The following is a 17912-nucleotide window of genomic DNA, read 5'->3' as shown; positions in this document are numbered from 1 at the left end:
ATATTGGGGTTACGTGCACCCACAATTTTTACTACTGGTATACAGTGCCATTGTCTGACTGGGAATTCAAAGAATATATTGGGAATACAAATACCCTCATTTCTTGCTACTGCCATATAGTGCCAGTTTCTGACTGGTAATTCAAAGAATATATTGGGGTTACGTGCACCCACAATTTTTACTACTGGTATACAGTGCCATTGTCTGACTGGGAATTCAAAGAATATATTGGGGTTATAAATACCCTCATTTCTTGCTACTGCCATATAGTGCCAGTTTCTGACTGGTAATTCAAAGAATATATTGGGGTTACGTGCACCCACAATTTTTACTACTGGTATACAGTGCCATTGTCTGACTGGGAATTCAAAGAATATATTGGGGTTATAAATACCCTCATTTCTTGCTACTGCCATATAGTGCCAGTTTCTGACTGGTAATTCAAAGAATATATTGGGGTTACGTGCACCCACAATTTTTACTACTGGTATACAGTGCCATTGTCTGACTGGGAATTCAAAGAATATATTGGGAATACAAATACCCTCATTTCTTGCTACTGCCATATAGTGCCAGTTTCTGACTGGTAATTCAAAGAATATATTGGGGTTACGTGCACCCACAATTTTTACTACTGGTATACAGTGCCATTGTCTGACTGGGAATTCAAAGAATATATTGGGGTTATAAATACCCTCATTTCTTGCTACTGCCATATAGTGCCAGTTTCTGACTGGTAATTCAAAGAATATATTGGGGTTACGTGCACCCACAATTTTTACTACTGGTATACAGTGCCATTGTCTGACTGGGAATTCAAAGAATATATTGGGGTTATAAATACCCTCATTTCTTGCTACTGCCATATAGTGCCAGTTTCTGACTGGTAATTCAAAGAATATATTGGGGTTACGTGCACCCACAATTTTTACTACTGGTATACAGTGCCATTGTCTGACTGGGAATTCAAAGAATATATTGGGAATACAAATACCCTCATTTCTTGCTACTGCCATATAGTGCCAGTTTCTGACTGGTAATTCAAAGAATATATTGGGGTTACGTGCACCCACAATTTTTACTACTGGTATACAGTGCCATTGTCTGACTGGGAATTCAAAGAATATATTGGGGTTATAAATACCCTCATTTCTTGCTACTGCCATATAGTGCCAGTTTCTGACTGGTAATTCAAAGAATATATTGGGGTTACGTGCACCCACAATTTTTACTACTGGTATACAGTGCCATTGTCTGACTGGGAATTCAAAGAATATATTGGGAATACAAATACCCTCATTTCTTGCTACTGCCATATAGTGCCAGTTTCTGACTGGTAATTCAAAGAATATATTGGGGTTACGTGCACCCACAATTTTTACTACTGGTATACAGTGCCATTGTCTGACTGGGAATTCAAAGAATATATTGGGAATACAAATACCCTCATTTCTTGCTACTGCCATATAGTGCCAGTTTCTGACTGGTAATTCAAAGAATATATTGGGGTTACGTGCACCCACAATTTTTACTACTGGTATACAGTGCCATTGTCTGACTGGGAATTCAAAGAATATATTGGGGTTATAAATACCCTCATTTCTTGCTACTGCCATATAGTGCCAGTTTCTGACTGGTAATTCAAAGAATATATTGGGGTTACGTGCACCCACAATTTTTACTACTGGTATACAGTGCCAATTTCTAACTAGGAATTCAAAATGCGCAAGGCTCCCGGAAAGGGACGTGGACGAGGCCGTGGGCGAGGTCGGGGGAATGGTTCTGGGGAGCAAGGTAGCAGTGAAGCCACAGGGCGTCCCGTGCCTACTCCTGTGGGGCAGCAAGCATTGCGCCACTCCACAGTGCCAGGGTTGCTTGCCACATTAACTAAACTGCAGGGTACAAACCTTAGTAGGCCCGAGAACCAGGAACAGGTCTTGCAATGGCTGTCAGAGAACGCTTACAGCACATTGTCCAGCAGCCAGTCAGACTCTGCCTCCTCTCCTCCTATTACCCAACAGTCTTGTCTTCCTTCCTCCCAAAATTCCGAAGCTTTACAGAACAATAACCCAAACTGTCCCTGCTCCCCAGAGCTGTTCTCCGCTCCTTTCATTGTCCCTCAACCTGCCTCTCCACGTCACGATTCCACGAACCTAACAGAGGAGCATCTGTGTCCAGATGCTCAAACACTAGAGTCTCCTCCATCTCCGTTCGATTTGGTGGTGGATGACCAGCAACCCACCCTCATCGACGATGATGTGACGCAGTTGCCGTCAGGGCATCCAGTTGACCGGCGCATTGTGCGGGAGGAGGAGATGAGACAGGAGTTGGAAGAGGAAGTGGTGGATGATGAGGACACTGACCCGACCTGGACAGGGGGGATGTCAAGCGGGGAAAGTAGTGTGGATGTTGAGGCAGGTGCAGCACCAAAAAGGGTAGCTAGAGGCAGAGGCAGAGGTCAGCAGCTTAGGCGAAGCCAGGCCACACCCGGAATCTCCCAAGATGTTCCAGTTCGTACCCAGCCCCGAAAAACTCCCACCTCGAGGGCACGTTTCTCGAAGGTGTGGAGTTTTTTCAAGGAATGCGCCGAGGACAGATATAGTGTTGTCTGCACAATTTGCCTCTCGAAATTGATTAGGGGCTCTGAGAAGAGCAACCTGTCCACCACTTCAATGCGCCGTCATTTGGAATCCAAGCACTGGAATCAGTGGCAGGCAGCAACGGCAGGACAAAGGCCGCCTGCCGTTCACGCCACTGCCACTGCCTCTGCCTCTGCCACTGCCACTGCTGACTGTGCTGGCGATGCACTCCAGAGGACGAGCCAGGACACCACTTCATCTGCCTCCGCCACTTTGTTGACTTCTCCCTCATCCTCCCCTGGTCCTGTCTTATCTCCTTCTCCTGCACCATCAAAGGCACCATCAGGCGCTTCTTTACAACAACCCACCATCTCTCAGACATTGGAGCGGCGGCAGAAATACACTGCTAACCACCCACACGCGCAAGCCTTGAACGCCAACATCGCTAAACTGCTGGCCCAGGAGATGTTGGCGTTCCGGCTTGTTGAAACTTCCGCCTTCCTGGACCTGATGGCAACTGCGGCACCTCGCTATGCCGTCCCTAGCCGTCACTACTTCTCCCGGTGTGCCGTCCCCGCCTTGCACCAGCACGTGTCACTCAACATCAGGCGGGCCCTTAGTTCCGCGCTTTGCACAAAGGTCCACTTGACCACCGACGCGTGGACAAGTGCATGCGGACAGGGACGCTACATTTCACTGACGGCACACTGGGTGAATGTAGTTGAGGCTGGGACTGCTTCCCAAACTGGCCCGGTGTACCTCGTCTCCCCGCCTAACATTCCTGGCAGGGACACGAGAAGAACACCCCCCTCCTCCTCCTCCTCTACCGCCTCCTCCTCCGCCACCGCCTCCTCCTCCGCTGTTAGATTGACCCCAGCTACGAGTTGGAAACGTTACAGCACTGGCGTTGGTAGACGTCAGCAGGCTGTGCTGAAGCTGATCAGCTTGGGGGACAGACAGCACACTGCCTCCGAGGTGAGGGATGCCCTCCTCGATGAGACGGCAATATGGTTTGAGCCGCTGCACCTGGGCCCAGGCATGGTCGTTTGTGATAACGGCCGGAACCTGGTAGCAGCTCTGGAGCTTGCCGGACTCCAACATGTTCCATGCCTGGCCCACGTCTTCAACCTAGTGGTGCAACGTTTCCTAAAGAGCTACCCCAATGTTCCAGAGCTACTGGTGAAAGTGCGGCGCATGTGCGCCCACTTTCGCAAGTCGACAGTAGCCGCTGCTAGCTTAAAATCTCTCCAGCAACGCCTGCATGTGCCACAACACCGGCTTTTGTGCGACGTCCCCACACGCTGGAACTCAACGTTTCAGATGTTGAATAGAGTGGTTGAGCAGCAGAGACCTTTGATGGAATACCAGCTACAAAACCCTAGGGTGCCACAAAGTCAGCTGCCTCAGTTTCACATCCATGAGTGGCCATGGATGAGAGACCTTTGTGACATCCTACGGGTCTTTGAGGAGTCCACAAGGAGGGTGAGCTCTGAGGATGCGATGGTGAGCCTTACAATCCCGCTCTTGTGTGTTCTGAGAGAATCCCTGATTGACATCAGGGATAACTCAGATCACACAGAGGAGTTAGGGATAGCATCCGATCCGTCACAGCTGGAGAGTAGGTCCACACATCTGTCCGCTTCACTGCGTTTAATGGAGGAGGAGGAGGAGGAGGAGGAGGAAGAAGAGTTGTCCGATGATGTGATGGTGATACAGGAGGCTTCCGGGCAACTTCGAATCGTCCCATTGTTGCAGCGCGGATGGGTAGACATGGAGGATGAGGAGGAAATGGAGATTGAACTTTCCGGTGGGGCCAGAGGAGTCATGCCAACTAACACTGTGGCAGACATGGCTGAGTTCATGTTGGGGTGCTTTACAACCGACAAGCGTATTGTCAAAATCATGGAGGACAACCAGTACTGGATCTTTGCTATCCTTGACCCCCGGTATAAAAACAACATCTCGTCTTTTATTCCGGTAGAGGGGAGGGCCAATCGCATCAATGCTTGCCACAGGCAATTGGTGCAGAATATGATGGAGATGTTTCCAGCATGTGACGTTGGCGGCAGGGAGGGCAGTTCCTCCAGTAGGCAACCAAGTTCTCACCGGTCCACACAAACGAGGGGCACACTGTCTAAGGTCTGGGACACCTTGATGGCACCCCCTCGCCAAAGTGCCGCCACGGAGGGTCCTAGTGTCACCAGGCGTGAGAAGTATAGGCGCATGTTGCGGGAATACCTTTCCGACCACAGCCCTGTCCTCTCCGACCCCTCTGCGCCCTACACGTATTGGGTGTCGAAGTTGGACCTGTGGCTTGAACTTGCCCTATATGCCTTGGAGGTGCTGTCCTGTCCTGCCGCCAGCGTCCTATCTGAGAGGGTGTTCAGTGCAGCCGGTGGCATCATCACTGACAAGCGCACCCGTCTGTCAGCTGAGAGTGCCGACCGGCTCACTTTGATAAAAATGAACCACCACTGGGAAGAGCCGTCATTTTTGTGCCCACCTGTGTAAAGCACCCCAACATGAAACTCCATGTCTGTACTCAACCTCTCCAATTCCTCCGCATCCTCATACTCATCCACCATAAGCGTTGCACAATTCTGCTAATACTAGGCTCCCTCCACCCTGATTTCCCCCAACTCTGCTGGTTAGAGGCTCCCTCCACCCTGATTTCCACCAACTCTGCTAGTTAGAGGCTCCCTCCACCATGAATTGGTCCAAACTGGGCTGTTTAGCGGCTCCCTCCACCATGAATTGGTCCAAACTGGGGTTTTTAGAGGCTCCCTCCACCATGAATTGGTCCAAACTGGGGTTTTTAGAGGCTCCCTCCACCATGAATTGGTCCAAACTGGGGTTTTTAGGGGCTCCCTCCACCATGAATTTCCCAAAACTTGGCTGTTTAGAGGCTCCCTCCACCATTAATTGGTCCAAACTGGGCTGGTTAGAGGCTCCCTCCACCATGAATTTGCCCAAACTGGGCTGTTTAGAGGCTCCCTCCACCATGAATTGGTCCAAACTGGGCTGGTTAGAGGCTCCCTCCACCATTAATTGGTCCAAACTGGGCTGTTTAGAGGCTCCCTCCACCATGAATTTCCCAAAACTTGGCTGTTTAGAGGCTCCCTCCACCATTAATTGGTCCAAACTGGGCTGGTTAGAGGCTCCCTCCACCATGAATTTGCCCAAACTGGGCTGTTTAGAGGCTCCCTCCACCATGAATTGGTCCAAACTGGGTTTTTTAGAGGCTCCCTCCACCATGAATTGGTCCAAACTGGGCTGGTTAGAGGCTCCCTCCACCATGAATTTCCCAAAACTTGGCTATTTAGAGGCTCCCTCCACCATTAATTGGTCCAAACTGGGCTGGTTAGAGGCTCCCTCCACCATGAATTTGCCCAAACTGGGCTGTTTAGAGGCTCCCTCCACCATGAATTGGTCCAAACTGGGTTTTTTAGAGGCTCCCTCCACCATGAATTTGCCCAAACTGGGCTGGTTAGAGGCTCCCTCCACCATGAATTGGTCCAAACTGGGTTTTTTAGAGGCTCCCTCCACCATGAATTTCCCAAAACTTGGCTGTTTAGAGGCTCCCTCCACCATTAATTGGTCCAAACTGGGCTGGTTAGAGGCTCCCTCCACCATGAATTTGCCCAAACTGGGCTGTTTAGAGGCTCCCTCCACCATGAATTGGTCCAAACTGGGGTTTTTAGGAGCTCCCTCCACCATGAATTTCCCAAAACTTGGCTGTTTAGAGGCTCCCTCCACCATTAATTGGTCCAAACTGGGCTGGTTAGAGGCTCCCTCCACCATGAATTTGTCCAAACTGGGCTGTTTAGAGGCTCCCTCCACCATGAATTTGCCCAAACTGGGCTGGTTAGAGGCTCCCTCCACCATGAATTGGTCCAAACTGGGTTTTTTAGAGGCTCCCTCCACCATGAATTGGTCCAAACTTGGCTGTTTAGAGGCTCTCTCCACCATTAATTGGTCCAAACTGGGCTGGTTAGAGGCTCCCTCCACCATGAATTGGTCCAAACTGGGTTTTTTAGAGGCTCCCTCCACCATGAATTTGCCCAAACTGGGCTGGTTAGAGGCTCCCTCCACCATGAATTGGTCCAAACTGGGCTGGTTAGAGGCTCCCTCCACCATGAATTTCCCAAAACTTGGCTGTTTAGAGGCTCCCTCCACCATTAATTGGTCCAAACTGGGCTGGTTAGAGGCTCCCTCCACCATGAATTTGCCCAAACTGGGCTGTTTAGAGGCTCCCTCCACCATGAATTGGTCCAAACTGGGTTTTTTAGAGGCTCCCTCCACCATGAATTGGTCCAAACTGGGGTTTTTAGAGGCTCCCTCCACCATGAATTGGTCCAAACTGGGTTTTTTAGAGGCTCCCTCCACCATGAATTGGTCCAAACTGGGGTTTTTAGGGGCTCCCTCCACCATGAATTTCCCAAAACTTGGCTGTTTAGAGGCTCCCTCCACCATTAATTGGTCCAAACTGGGCTGGTTAGAGGTTCCCTCCACCATGAATTTGCCCAAACTGGGCTGTTTAGAGGCTCCCTCCACCATGAATTGGTCCAAACTGGGCTGGTTAGAGGCTCCCTCCACCATTAATTGGTCCAAACTGGGCTGTTTAGAGGCTCCCTCCACCATGAATTTCCCAAAACTTGGCTGTTTAGAGGCTCCCTCCACCATTAATTGGTCCAAACTGGGCTGTTTAGAGGCTCCCTCCACCATGAATTGGTCCAAACTGGGTTTTTTAGAGGCTCCCTCCACCATGAATTGGTCCAAACTGGGCTGGTTAGAGGCTCCCTCCACCATGAATTTCCCAAAACTTGGCTATTTAGAGGCTCCCTCCACCATTAATTGGTCCAAACTGGGCTGGTTAGAGGCTCCCTCCACCATGAATTTGCCCAAACTGGGCTGTTTAGAGGCTCCCTCCACCATGAATTGGTCCAAACTGGGTTTTTTAGAGGCTCCCTCCACCATGAATTTGCCCAAACTGGGCTGGTTAGAGGCTCCCTCCACCATGAATTGGTCCAAACTGGGTTTTTTAGAGGCTCCCTCCACCATGAATTTCCCAAAACTTGGCTGTTTAGAGGCTCCCTCCACCATTAATTGGTCCAAACTGGGCTGTTTAGAGGCTCCCTCCACCATGAATTGGTCCAAACTGGGGTTTTTAGGGGCTCCCTCCACCATGAATTTCCCAAAACTTGGCTGTTTAGAGGCTCCCTCCACCATTAATTGGTCCAAACTGGGCTGGTTAGAGGCTCCCTCCACCATGAATTTGCCCAAACTGGGCTGTTTAGAGGCTCCCTCCACAATGAATTTGCCCAAACTGGGCTGGTTAGAGGCTCCCTCCACCATGAATTGGTCCAAACTGGGTTTTTTAGAGGCTCCCTCCACCATGAATTGGTCCAAACTTGGCTGTTTAGAGGCTCTCTCCACCATTAATTGGTCCAAACTGGGCTGGTTAGAGGCTCCCTCCACCATGAATTGGTCCAAACTGGGTTTTTTAGAGGCTCCCTCCACCATGAATTTGCCCAAACTGGGCTGGTTAGAGGCTCCCTCCACCATGAATTTCCCAAAACTTGGCTGTTTAGAGGCTCCCTCCACCATTAATTGGTCCAAACTGGGCTGGTTAGAGGCTCCCTCCACCATGAATTTGCCCAAACTGGGCTGTTTAGAGGCTCCCTCCACCATGAATTGGTCCAAACTGGGTTTTTTAGAGGCTCCCTCCACCATGAATTGGTCCAAACTGGGGTTTTTAGAGGCTCCCTCCACCATGAATTGGTCCAAACTGGGTTTTTTAGAGGCTCCCTCCACCATGAATTGGTCCAAACTGGGGTTTTTAGGGGCTCCCTCCACCATGAATTTCCCAAAACTTGGCTGTTTAGAGGCTCCCTCCACCATTAATTGGTCCAAACTGGGCTGGTTAGAGGCTCCCTCCACCATGAATTGGTCCAAACTGGGCTGGTTAGAGGCTCCCTCCACCATTAATTGGTCCAAACTGGGCTGTTTAGAGGCTCCCTCCACCATGAATTTGCCCAAACTGGGCTGGTTAGAGGCTCCCTCCACCATGAATTGGTCCAAACTTGGCTGGTTAGAGGCTCCCTCCACCATGAATTGGTCCAAACTGGGTTTTTTAGAGGCTCCCTCCACCATGAATTTGCCCAAACTGGGCTGGTTAGAGGCTCCCTCCACCATGAATTGGTCCAAACTGGGGTTTTTAGAGGCTCCCTCCACCATGAATTTGCCCAAACTGGGGTGTTTAGAGGCTCCCTCCACCATGAATTTGCCCAAACTCTGCTGGTTAGAGGCTCAATCCACCCTGATTTTCAAAACAAATGTTGGTGCCAACCTCAACTTACTACAAGGGCCAAATTCACTGCTGGTGACAAGCTCTCCTCACTGCAAGTGCCAAATACACATGTTTCAAGGTGTTTTCCTACTGTCAGAGAGGTGGTATTGAGTGTGTAAAGTGTGTAGTTGTTAGGCTGTGATGTTGGGGTAATAGAGGGTTTTTGGTGTGTTAGATGCCCCCAGACATGCTTCCCCTGCTGTCCCAGTGTCATTCCAGAGGTGTTGGCATCATTTCCTGGGGTGTCATAGTGGACTTGGTGACCCTCCAGACACGGATTTGGGTTTCCCCCTTAACGAGTATCTGTTCCCCATAGACTATAATGGGGTTCGAAACCCGTTCGAACACACGAACATTGAGCGGCTGTTCGAATCGAATTTCGAACCTCGAACATTTTAGTGTTCGCTCATCTCTAATGTTGACAACTATCTGTAGGATCGAATGCAAGTCTCATCTCTAAGGCTTTCCCTTGACTTTGGCCTCCTTATTTATTTAGCTTCAAATATTAATGGAGTATTCCCATTTACAAAGTTACCATTTATCCACAGAATATGCCACCAATGTCTACCATTGTCTGGGGGACACACTTTAAGATCGGAGTGCTTCAAAAACCTTCCAGGCTGGACTAAACGCATAGGTAGTCTGGATTAAAGAAATAGCCAAGCTCACCATGCTACAGTGTTATTGTATGTCCCCTAGAAGTGAATAGACGTCATGTATAGCACAGGTAGCCTGGCTGTTTCTGTAATCCAGACTACCTCGGCATTCAGTGTCTGGATAATACTGGGGAGCTCTGTTGTCGAGATTCGCACCAGTTTCAGAAGTGGGACAGCATATATCAGACACTTCTGCAATATCCTATGCATTTGCTATGAATGCTTGAGATAGGAATATAACTTTAATAATATGTCAAACACTGACTAAAGAATTCAGACTATTGAAAATGACCAGTTTAATCCATTGACATCACCTAAACTGTAAATTATGGTAAAATAACAAAAAGAAATAAAAATAAATACATAATAATAAAAATAAAGTCATCATTTTGTTATATAAACCTTATCTAAGCTGTCGAAATGCGCCTGAATGTAAAAATAGTAGAATAATATTCCTGTTGTCATGGCTGTATTCAAGGACATTGTACACGTGTATCTGGGTTGTAATTGTGTTTCTTTTGTGTATGTTCCTCAATAGAAAGCTTCTTATAAAAACATCACACGTATAGTCAAGGTGCCAGATTATTATACTATTGTTAAAGGGGCAAACAGATCCTAAAGGACAACAGGAGATCCATGTATAATTATTGAAGTCCTTTACTATAGCCCTCCAACAAGACGGCCTGCATGAACACCCCAGATCTCTTACTGGAGACAGAAGTTGATATCCATGCCAGTTGTCAGGCTGGGGTACTTGGGTCAACCAAAGGAACGAGAGTCTATCCTTCATATGTACATAACGGTCCTGTCATTCATATGTACGTAGTAGTGAATGCATTAACCCTTGCAATACAAGTCTCATCTGTTACAAAACTCACAGTATTTTTGATGATGACATGTGAAGGTCTTGTCAGTACCAGAGAAAACATGAAACTCATTTAATTTCAGCAGAAGAGCTGCATATTACTATGTCATGCACAGTGTGCCCCCCATACACTGCCACTTACAGGAGTAGTAACAGTGTTCCAGTCAACTAGGCACAGTGTATTACCCCAATGACAGATCCATTTACTCCAAGCATCATCTACAGCTACCCAAATCCATCTTAGCCCTTTTGAATTCCAGCCATAGACCCCCAAATGTCAACCAGAGTGGGCTGTGGGCCATAATGGCACCCTATGCCACAAGTGACAAGTGAGCTCACCTTTGATCACTTAGAGGTCAGCACAGGAGGAAGGCCTCCTCATAGAAACAGTCTGTTTATGGAGGAGTCTTACATCAACTATGTCACTTATTTTGCATGTATCATTTTCAGTGACCGACTATGGGTATGTTCAGACAGCAAAAATGCATGAGGAAGATAAGTGCGCCACCGCCTGAAATTCCTCTTCCATTTCGAAGCCTTCAAGCATCCCGCGGCTAAAAGATGAAGCAGAGCCTTGGCTTTCTGCCTCTGCTTTCACCCACTGATTTGGCACTGAGTCTAATGGATGGAGTCTAATCTGGAGTGACTCGCGTCATGGACTCTGCAGCTGAATCTGCTATATCATCTGCAGCAAGATCGAACAGGATGCTTATCCTTTCAGTGTACTGTTTTGATCTCTACCTCCTGTTTAAAGATGACCTTTCATGTCCTCAGGTACATGCAGTTTTATATGCCGCTAGAAAGCAGATAGTGCACTGAATTTAGTGCACTGTCAGCTTTCCTGTTTTGTGCCCCAGGGCTGGAGATATTGGTGCCGTTAATTTCAGCACCAATCTCTGCTCACTGTCAGAAGAGCGTTCCTGTTAGTACAGCGTACTCGATGGTCCGCGAGGAACGCCCCCCCCCCCATCCCGACAGTACTCATCCATAGCCCTGTACTGTCAGAGGGGCGTTCCTTACTGCCCAGTCATGACAATGAGCTCTGAGGAATGCCCCCTTCCTAGTACAAGTCTATGGACAGGCGGGGCCTTCCTCATGGACCAGCAATGACACTAGACTGTCAAAAACACTCTTCTGACAGTGGGCAGAGAACAGTGCCGAAATTAACGGCACCAATATCTCCAGCCCAGGGACATATAATGGTTGGCTTTCTAGCGGTATATAAAACCACTTGTGCATGATACATAAAAGTTCTTCTTTAGGTGGCAGAATCAGAGCGGAATTTGATGCTGATTTTGAGGCGGAATCCACTTCGAAATCAGCATGAAACTTTGCTGTGTGAGTCTTATAAGACCATATTGGAGTTCTATACCTGTTGTCAGGATCACCAAAGTGGAACAACAGCAGAAATAAACAGCACAACTATGGCTAAAGCATTAAGTAACCAGCAAGTAAAATCTTCTTGCTTTGTTTTATTTTATCCAGATCCAGTGGTGATAATGCTCATCGTTCACCCTGATGGAAACCACTGTCTTCTAGGGAGACAAAAGAGATTTCCTCCTGGCATGTTCTCTTGTTTAGCAGGATTTATAGAACCAGGTAACTATACTGTATCCTATATATTATGTATATAGATAGATTGCTTGTTATGTATATATAGTAACACATTTTTGGCAGGTTCTGTTTCCTCCCACACACCATAGCATACTGTTATGCAGATTAGCTTCCTTGTCTAGGGAGACAGAGAAATTAGACCACGAGCCCCACTGGAGGCAGGAACAGATGTGACTGTATTCTCTGTACAGAACTGCCGAAAACATTACATCTGTTCTTTTTTTCCTTTTTATTATATTTTTCAGTCATATTAAGAAACTATAAAAAGAACCGAAATCCAGACGGACCACTAACAATTAGGACATCCATTGGATGCCCAAATAGCACTAGGCTATGGGGCAATGGAGATGTTGACATGACATTCGGTGGTGGATTGGCAAACCAATGTTATGCCATGAGGAAGGGGCAAGTAGCCCTGAAACACGTAGTTCTAATCATGGGCTACGATGTTTCTACCCAGTTACTTTATTATTCATATGTAAATAAAAGTTATATTTCATACTTACCTTCTATTACGTGGATCCTTCCTGGTTGACACTGGAATTTTGCTACCTGGTCTAACTGAATAAAATACCTGAATTTATTGATTATTAACTGATCAGAAGTTACCGATTACAATAGAGAGACAACATAGACCTTAGATTTTAGGATTTTATTTCCCTTCCGTTGCTTATGGCTGTGACTTTTATGCAACCATAGAACTTACCTGGTCATTCTCTTCCTCCAAAGGGGAAACATTAGAAGACGCCGTCCGTAGAGAGGTGAAGGAGGAGAGTGGCATTAAAGTTGGCCACGTTCAGTACATATCATGCCAGCCATGGCCAATGCCTTCCTCCCTTATGATAGGTTGCTTAGGTGTTGCAATATCTACAGAAATTACAGCTGACAAGACTGAAATAGAAGATGCTCGCTGGTTCACCAGAGAACAGGTAAAGTTCAATTTCATTTCCTTCTTGTATTGATTCTTTTTTGATTACTCTGGTTTTGTAAGACATATCGCAGCATTTCTGAGCCACACGGGGCAATGTTTAGATACTATAACTTCACTGTAATGATAAATTGTATGAATGTAAAGGAAGGAAGATCTCATCAGGATCTTTCTATTCCTCTGCAAGTTCTCGAAACTTGATGGAGTGTGTAAAACAACTCTTTTCATTTGTGAGATGAAATATTGGAGCCGGATGCAAAGCCGCAGATGTTATAGCGCTTTAATGAAAGATTTGCTTTAGGCAACATTTTATTCATATGGGGATGCATTCAAGGCGTGCTAATGTGTAGCGCTGTATTCACTGGTCTGTTTCCCAATATAGGTATATGCTTGATAATTACATAAATAGTTAAATAAGCAGCGCTGGCCTATGGATGTCAAGATATTCCAGATTTCTATGTTTCCAACCTCCAGAGTATAATCTTATGACATGCACGACAGTTATTCTATTCCTTGGTACGAAGCCATGTGGAAACACAATTTAGGGATTTCACAATAGAATAACTGCAAATATAATAAATCCAAATTGTTATAGGTTCTCTGTTATGATCTTAAAAGCTACCTACCTTTTATAATGCTTTTGACATGAAATAGTAGCATCTCAGAAGTGTTTTGATCAGTGGTTGTCTGACCCCCACCGATCACCTAAAAGAAAGGAGAAGAAGCACTCAGCTGAGTACTGTGCTCCTGTGGCAATGCCTGTCTCTGCTGAGCTCCTTGGAGAGTAATGTACTGTACTGGCTCATATACTTTCTATACATACACTGCACACCCACACTTAGAGGATAGCCTAGAATACTGGACCCCCCAAAAAACGGACGCTTTTTTAAAATTTTTCCATACTCCTCCGGCCTTCACTGGGTTATAATCCAGGACTTCTGACTCCTATTACCCATAACACTCAGTATATTAATGACTGAATATGCATAATTTAACAGATGTTTCTAAATGCACAGAAGTATGGAGTGCTGTTCGTTTCTTCTACCAAGTTTTGACATTTTGGGGTAGTCCAGAAATCCTTCAGGAGAGTTGCACCAATCCTTCTCTGAGTTAAGATCTCTACCTGTCCTTCCAAAATCTTGCATATTTTCTTAACATCCTGACTCCATCGCTGAAAAAAATGGGACAGATTCAGGGCAGAATTTGGTGCTGATTTTGAGGCAGAATCTGACTCAATCCGCTTCAAATCCTGTTGTGTGAATGAGCTTTTAATATATTTGTGTTTCCCTGTCGGATGATAAATCTATTCCTTGTTCAGAAGTACAGTACTACTAAAAGTTTCAAGAGTAGTTCTATCTTATTGACTGCCAGTACTGGACCATAGGTGTAACATCATTTAGTGGTATTCTGAGACATAGATTCTCTGTCAGTCAGTACACCGCTCTGCTTACTCTTTAAGGATCATAGTGCAATTTTGCTTGGTTTGTTGTTTTTTTGCATGAAAATGAAATACAATGTTGTATAAGATATTGGACATCTATGTAAACTGATATAACCTTTTTTTTCCCATATATAGGTTGTAGAAGCCTTAATCAAAGGAAACCAACAACACCTAGTAGTGCCGCCGAGGCATGCCATCGCTCACCAGTTAATAAAGCACTGGATTGGAATGAATGCCAACCTATAATGTCATGGAAAGAAGGGCTACTTGTGATGATAAACTACAATGTAATTATCAGTATGTCATTTTATAAAGCTGAAACGGTTTCTAATTCTATTCAAATCATGTAGGCAAAAGTAAGATACCTGATCAATGCGATCATGTGATTTGTTTTCCCAAAATCCTAAGTGCAAGGTAATACTGCAGTCTGAATGTGAACATGTCATTGAGTTGCAGTAGGACATCTTTCCAGAAACATAGCTGAAAGATCCTGGGCCCCAATGCAAAATTTGAGCCAGGTCCCCACATAAAACCTGTCATTTATAGTAGTGGTCTCCACGTAATGAGAAGAGGCACTTTATAGGACCCCTAAGGCTTCTCTGTAAATGTCCTGCATCTAACATGTATGCAACTTTTCTTTGTTACTCTTTTAGCTCCAGCAAAATATGAGAATTCTTCAGAATCTTCAGAACTAAGATTACTGGTTAAACCATCTCTCATATCTGTATTATATAATATGAATACTTTTCATGTTCTGGATAATGTGATGCTACTTTGTACATTTATATGTAGAAAATATGGCAGGGATTGGACAAGTGTGTGCACTATTCCAAAATTACAAATATCACAGAGTAATATCTGAACAGACACTGAACAAGCAGTGAATGGGTGCGAGATAAATAATGCTGTATATTTACACTGTTACGTAATATGTTCATGAATTGTGTATATATGTGGACATATACAGTAATGTATCTAGAAAATCTGAACAATCTGTCTATATATAATAATGTATTATGTATGCTACATGGCATAGTCCTGATATTTAAATACATATTTTATCATCTATCTTTTTATTACATTATATAGCCACAGTAACACTACACAAAGTCTGCAGGTCTGAGGACTTGTGTTCCAAAGGGGGAATTGTAGTTTCATTCAGAGCTTGAGGAGCGAGTCTTCTCTTCCAGTCAAATAGAGTAATCTAAAGTTGTCAAACTACATTTATTAGAAACTGTAGCCATGTGCTTATGGTAAGTAGGTAGTGTTTGGTTAAGAATGTTGTACACTAATCTCTTATTTATAGCGAGGTTCTCTCTAAGCCTCAAACACCTGGTTGCAAAGGACACCATGCGCTTTTCTATGTTTTTTTTTTTTTTTTGTAGATTGTGAGCCCCACATAGGGCTCACAATGTACATTTTTCCCTATCAGTATGTCTTTGGAATATGGGATGGAAATCCATGCAAACACGGGGAGAACATACAAACTCCTTGCAGATGGTTTTTTGCCCTTGGTGGGATTTGAACACCAGGACTCCAGCGCTGCAAGGCTGCAGTGCTAACCACTGAGCCACCGTATGGCCCCTGCTTTTCTATGTTATGCCCGCCTTTTGTCACAATATGATGCTCCCAAACAGAATATGGCCCCAAAACATAATACCTCTTTAGTTGCCCCATACAGTATAATTCCCTGCTGTGTCCACACACAGTACAGTACCCACTTATGCACCCCACTTATGCCCTTTATAGCCCTCACTCAATGTAATGCCTTTCAGTGCCCCTTTATGCAGTATAATGGCCCATTCACTGCCCTCACATGCAGTATAATGTCCAATGAGTTAGCAGTGTGTGCAATTCACTACTCACCACTCAGCTTCCAGGGTCTTCTTTGCTCCACGGTATGATGTGATGTCAGCCTGCAACGTGGAGATGGAGCAAGAAGCAGAGCAATTGAGGACCTTGTTGGGAACGGCGATTAGGAGGTGTCTCATAGGCTGGTAAGGCATATGGCCCTAGCTCAGAGGTCTTTTATTAGTTTGGGTTGAAAAGGCCATACCACACCATGCTCTATACACACTTCTATAACAATCATCTCATGCATTGCTATAGAGTATCTTACGTGAGCTTTGTATAGCAATATATTATAAAGCTCCGTGAAAGTATATAATCCCAACATTTTTATTAAATATTTACACATTTTGTTACATTTATGGATTATTTAAAGGAGTACTCCAGGCAAAGTCTATACACGGTGTGCCTAGTGCAGAGCCAGAGGGGGAATGTATGAATTCAAAGACCATCAAATAGGTGTGAATATACTTTGGTCATGCATTCACCCCCTTAGGCACTGTGTAAGGCAAAAACCTGTATATATTTTGCCTGGAGTCTTCCTTTACTCTTCAGAGTCAGGGACATTGTGAGTATATATTGTATGCGGCATATGACCTAAATATAAATATATAAATGGGACAGACAATAAACTTTTTTATTGTTAAACTCTCTTTGCCTTGAAAAAGCAGAAAGAAAAAGTGATTGTAAATGTTTCAGTATGCTTAGAGATGGGTATAATGAATGGTTAAGGAGGCTGTCTCATCAAAGACATTGGCGACCTATCACTAGGAAATACCAGTAACAGCGGAGGTCTGACAGCGGCGACCACTGAGCCACCTTGGTTTGTTGGCAGAATTTCTGGTCTGTGTAGTCATTGGCCATTCAGCTGCTAAAGAAAAAGCAAGATGAAGCCAACAGGACATGAATTACCTTAGTGCATTCCTAGGTCCTTTGTTCTACCTATTGAGACCTTGTCTGATCAGATATTTGTTCTATATTCTAGTAATATCCTACCAATGACTATAGCGAGACAACCATCTTAATGCCCTGAATCTAACTACCGTACTCTAAAATACCATATTGATTTAATTGTAGAAGTTTTCACAAAGCAACATTATGTTTTAACATTGTGTATTGTAAATTTTACATGATAGGGTCTCGTTGCAAAGGATTTTATGCTACGGACTGCATTGCTGCTGTTCACTGTGACTGTACAGCTCAATAGATTACTATTAATTAAAAATCTATAGATTATAAAAATTCAATATTATAATAAATTTTATTATCCTTGTTTTTGTCAATTTTTGAAGTCAAAATTTAAATGCAAAAAAGTGCTCCAATGATGGCTAAAGGAGAGGTTGACTGAGAGTGGTCTGGAATCCTGGGAGATGAAAGGGTTTGTCTGGTTTATAAATCCTCTTTTCCTATACTGTGCCCTGTTATTCTGCCCCATTGTCTAATTTCGGTTCCTACAACTAAAAATCTCCAGAGTCAAAGCTACACTTCATGTTTTCATTTACATAAAAGAAGTATGTCAATATGATGATAAGAGTTTTGAGCAACAGTATACCAAATGTATTATATAGCTTAGGGGTATGGTTCGGAGGGAAGGTACCAAGAAGCTACCCTAACATGGCTACACTGGTTAAA

General features: G+C 45.0%; 1 protein-coding gene across 1 annotated transcript in view; it reads left to right on the top strand.

Moving 5' to 3' along the window:
- NUDT12 (nudix hydrolase 12) overlaps positions 1-17583 on the top strand; it is a 31610-nt gene extending 14027 nt beyond the window's left edge. Inside the window, exons 5-7 of the mRNA XM_075271486.1 lie at positions 11935-12048; positions 12793-12992; positions 14568-17583. Coding sequence (XP_075127587.1) covers positions 11935-12048; positions 12793-12992; positions 14568-14678 — 425 coding nt within the window. The 3' untranslated portion in view covers positions 14679-17583. The remainder of the gene's footprint in view (positions 1-11934; positions 12049-12792; positions 12993-14567) is intronic.
- Positions 17584-17912: the final 329 nt, after the last annotated feature.

The sequence above is a fragment of the Leptodactylus fuscus genome, chromosome 1 (genome assembly GCF_031893055.1).
Source record: "Leptodactylus fuscus isolate aLepFus1 chromosome 1, aLepFus1.hap2, whole genome shotgun sequence".
NCBI lineage: Eukaryota > Metazoa > Chordata > Amphibia > Anura > Leptodactylidae > Leptodactylus > Leptodactylus fuscus.
Note: the sequence above shows the minus strand (reverse complement) of the source record. Positions and strands in the feature narration are given on the sequence as shown.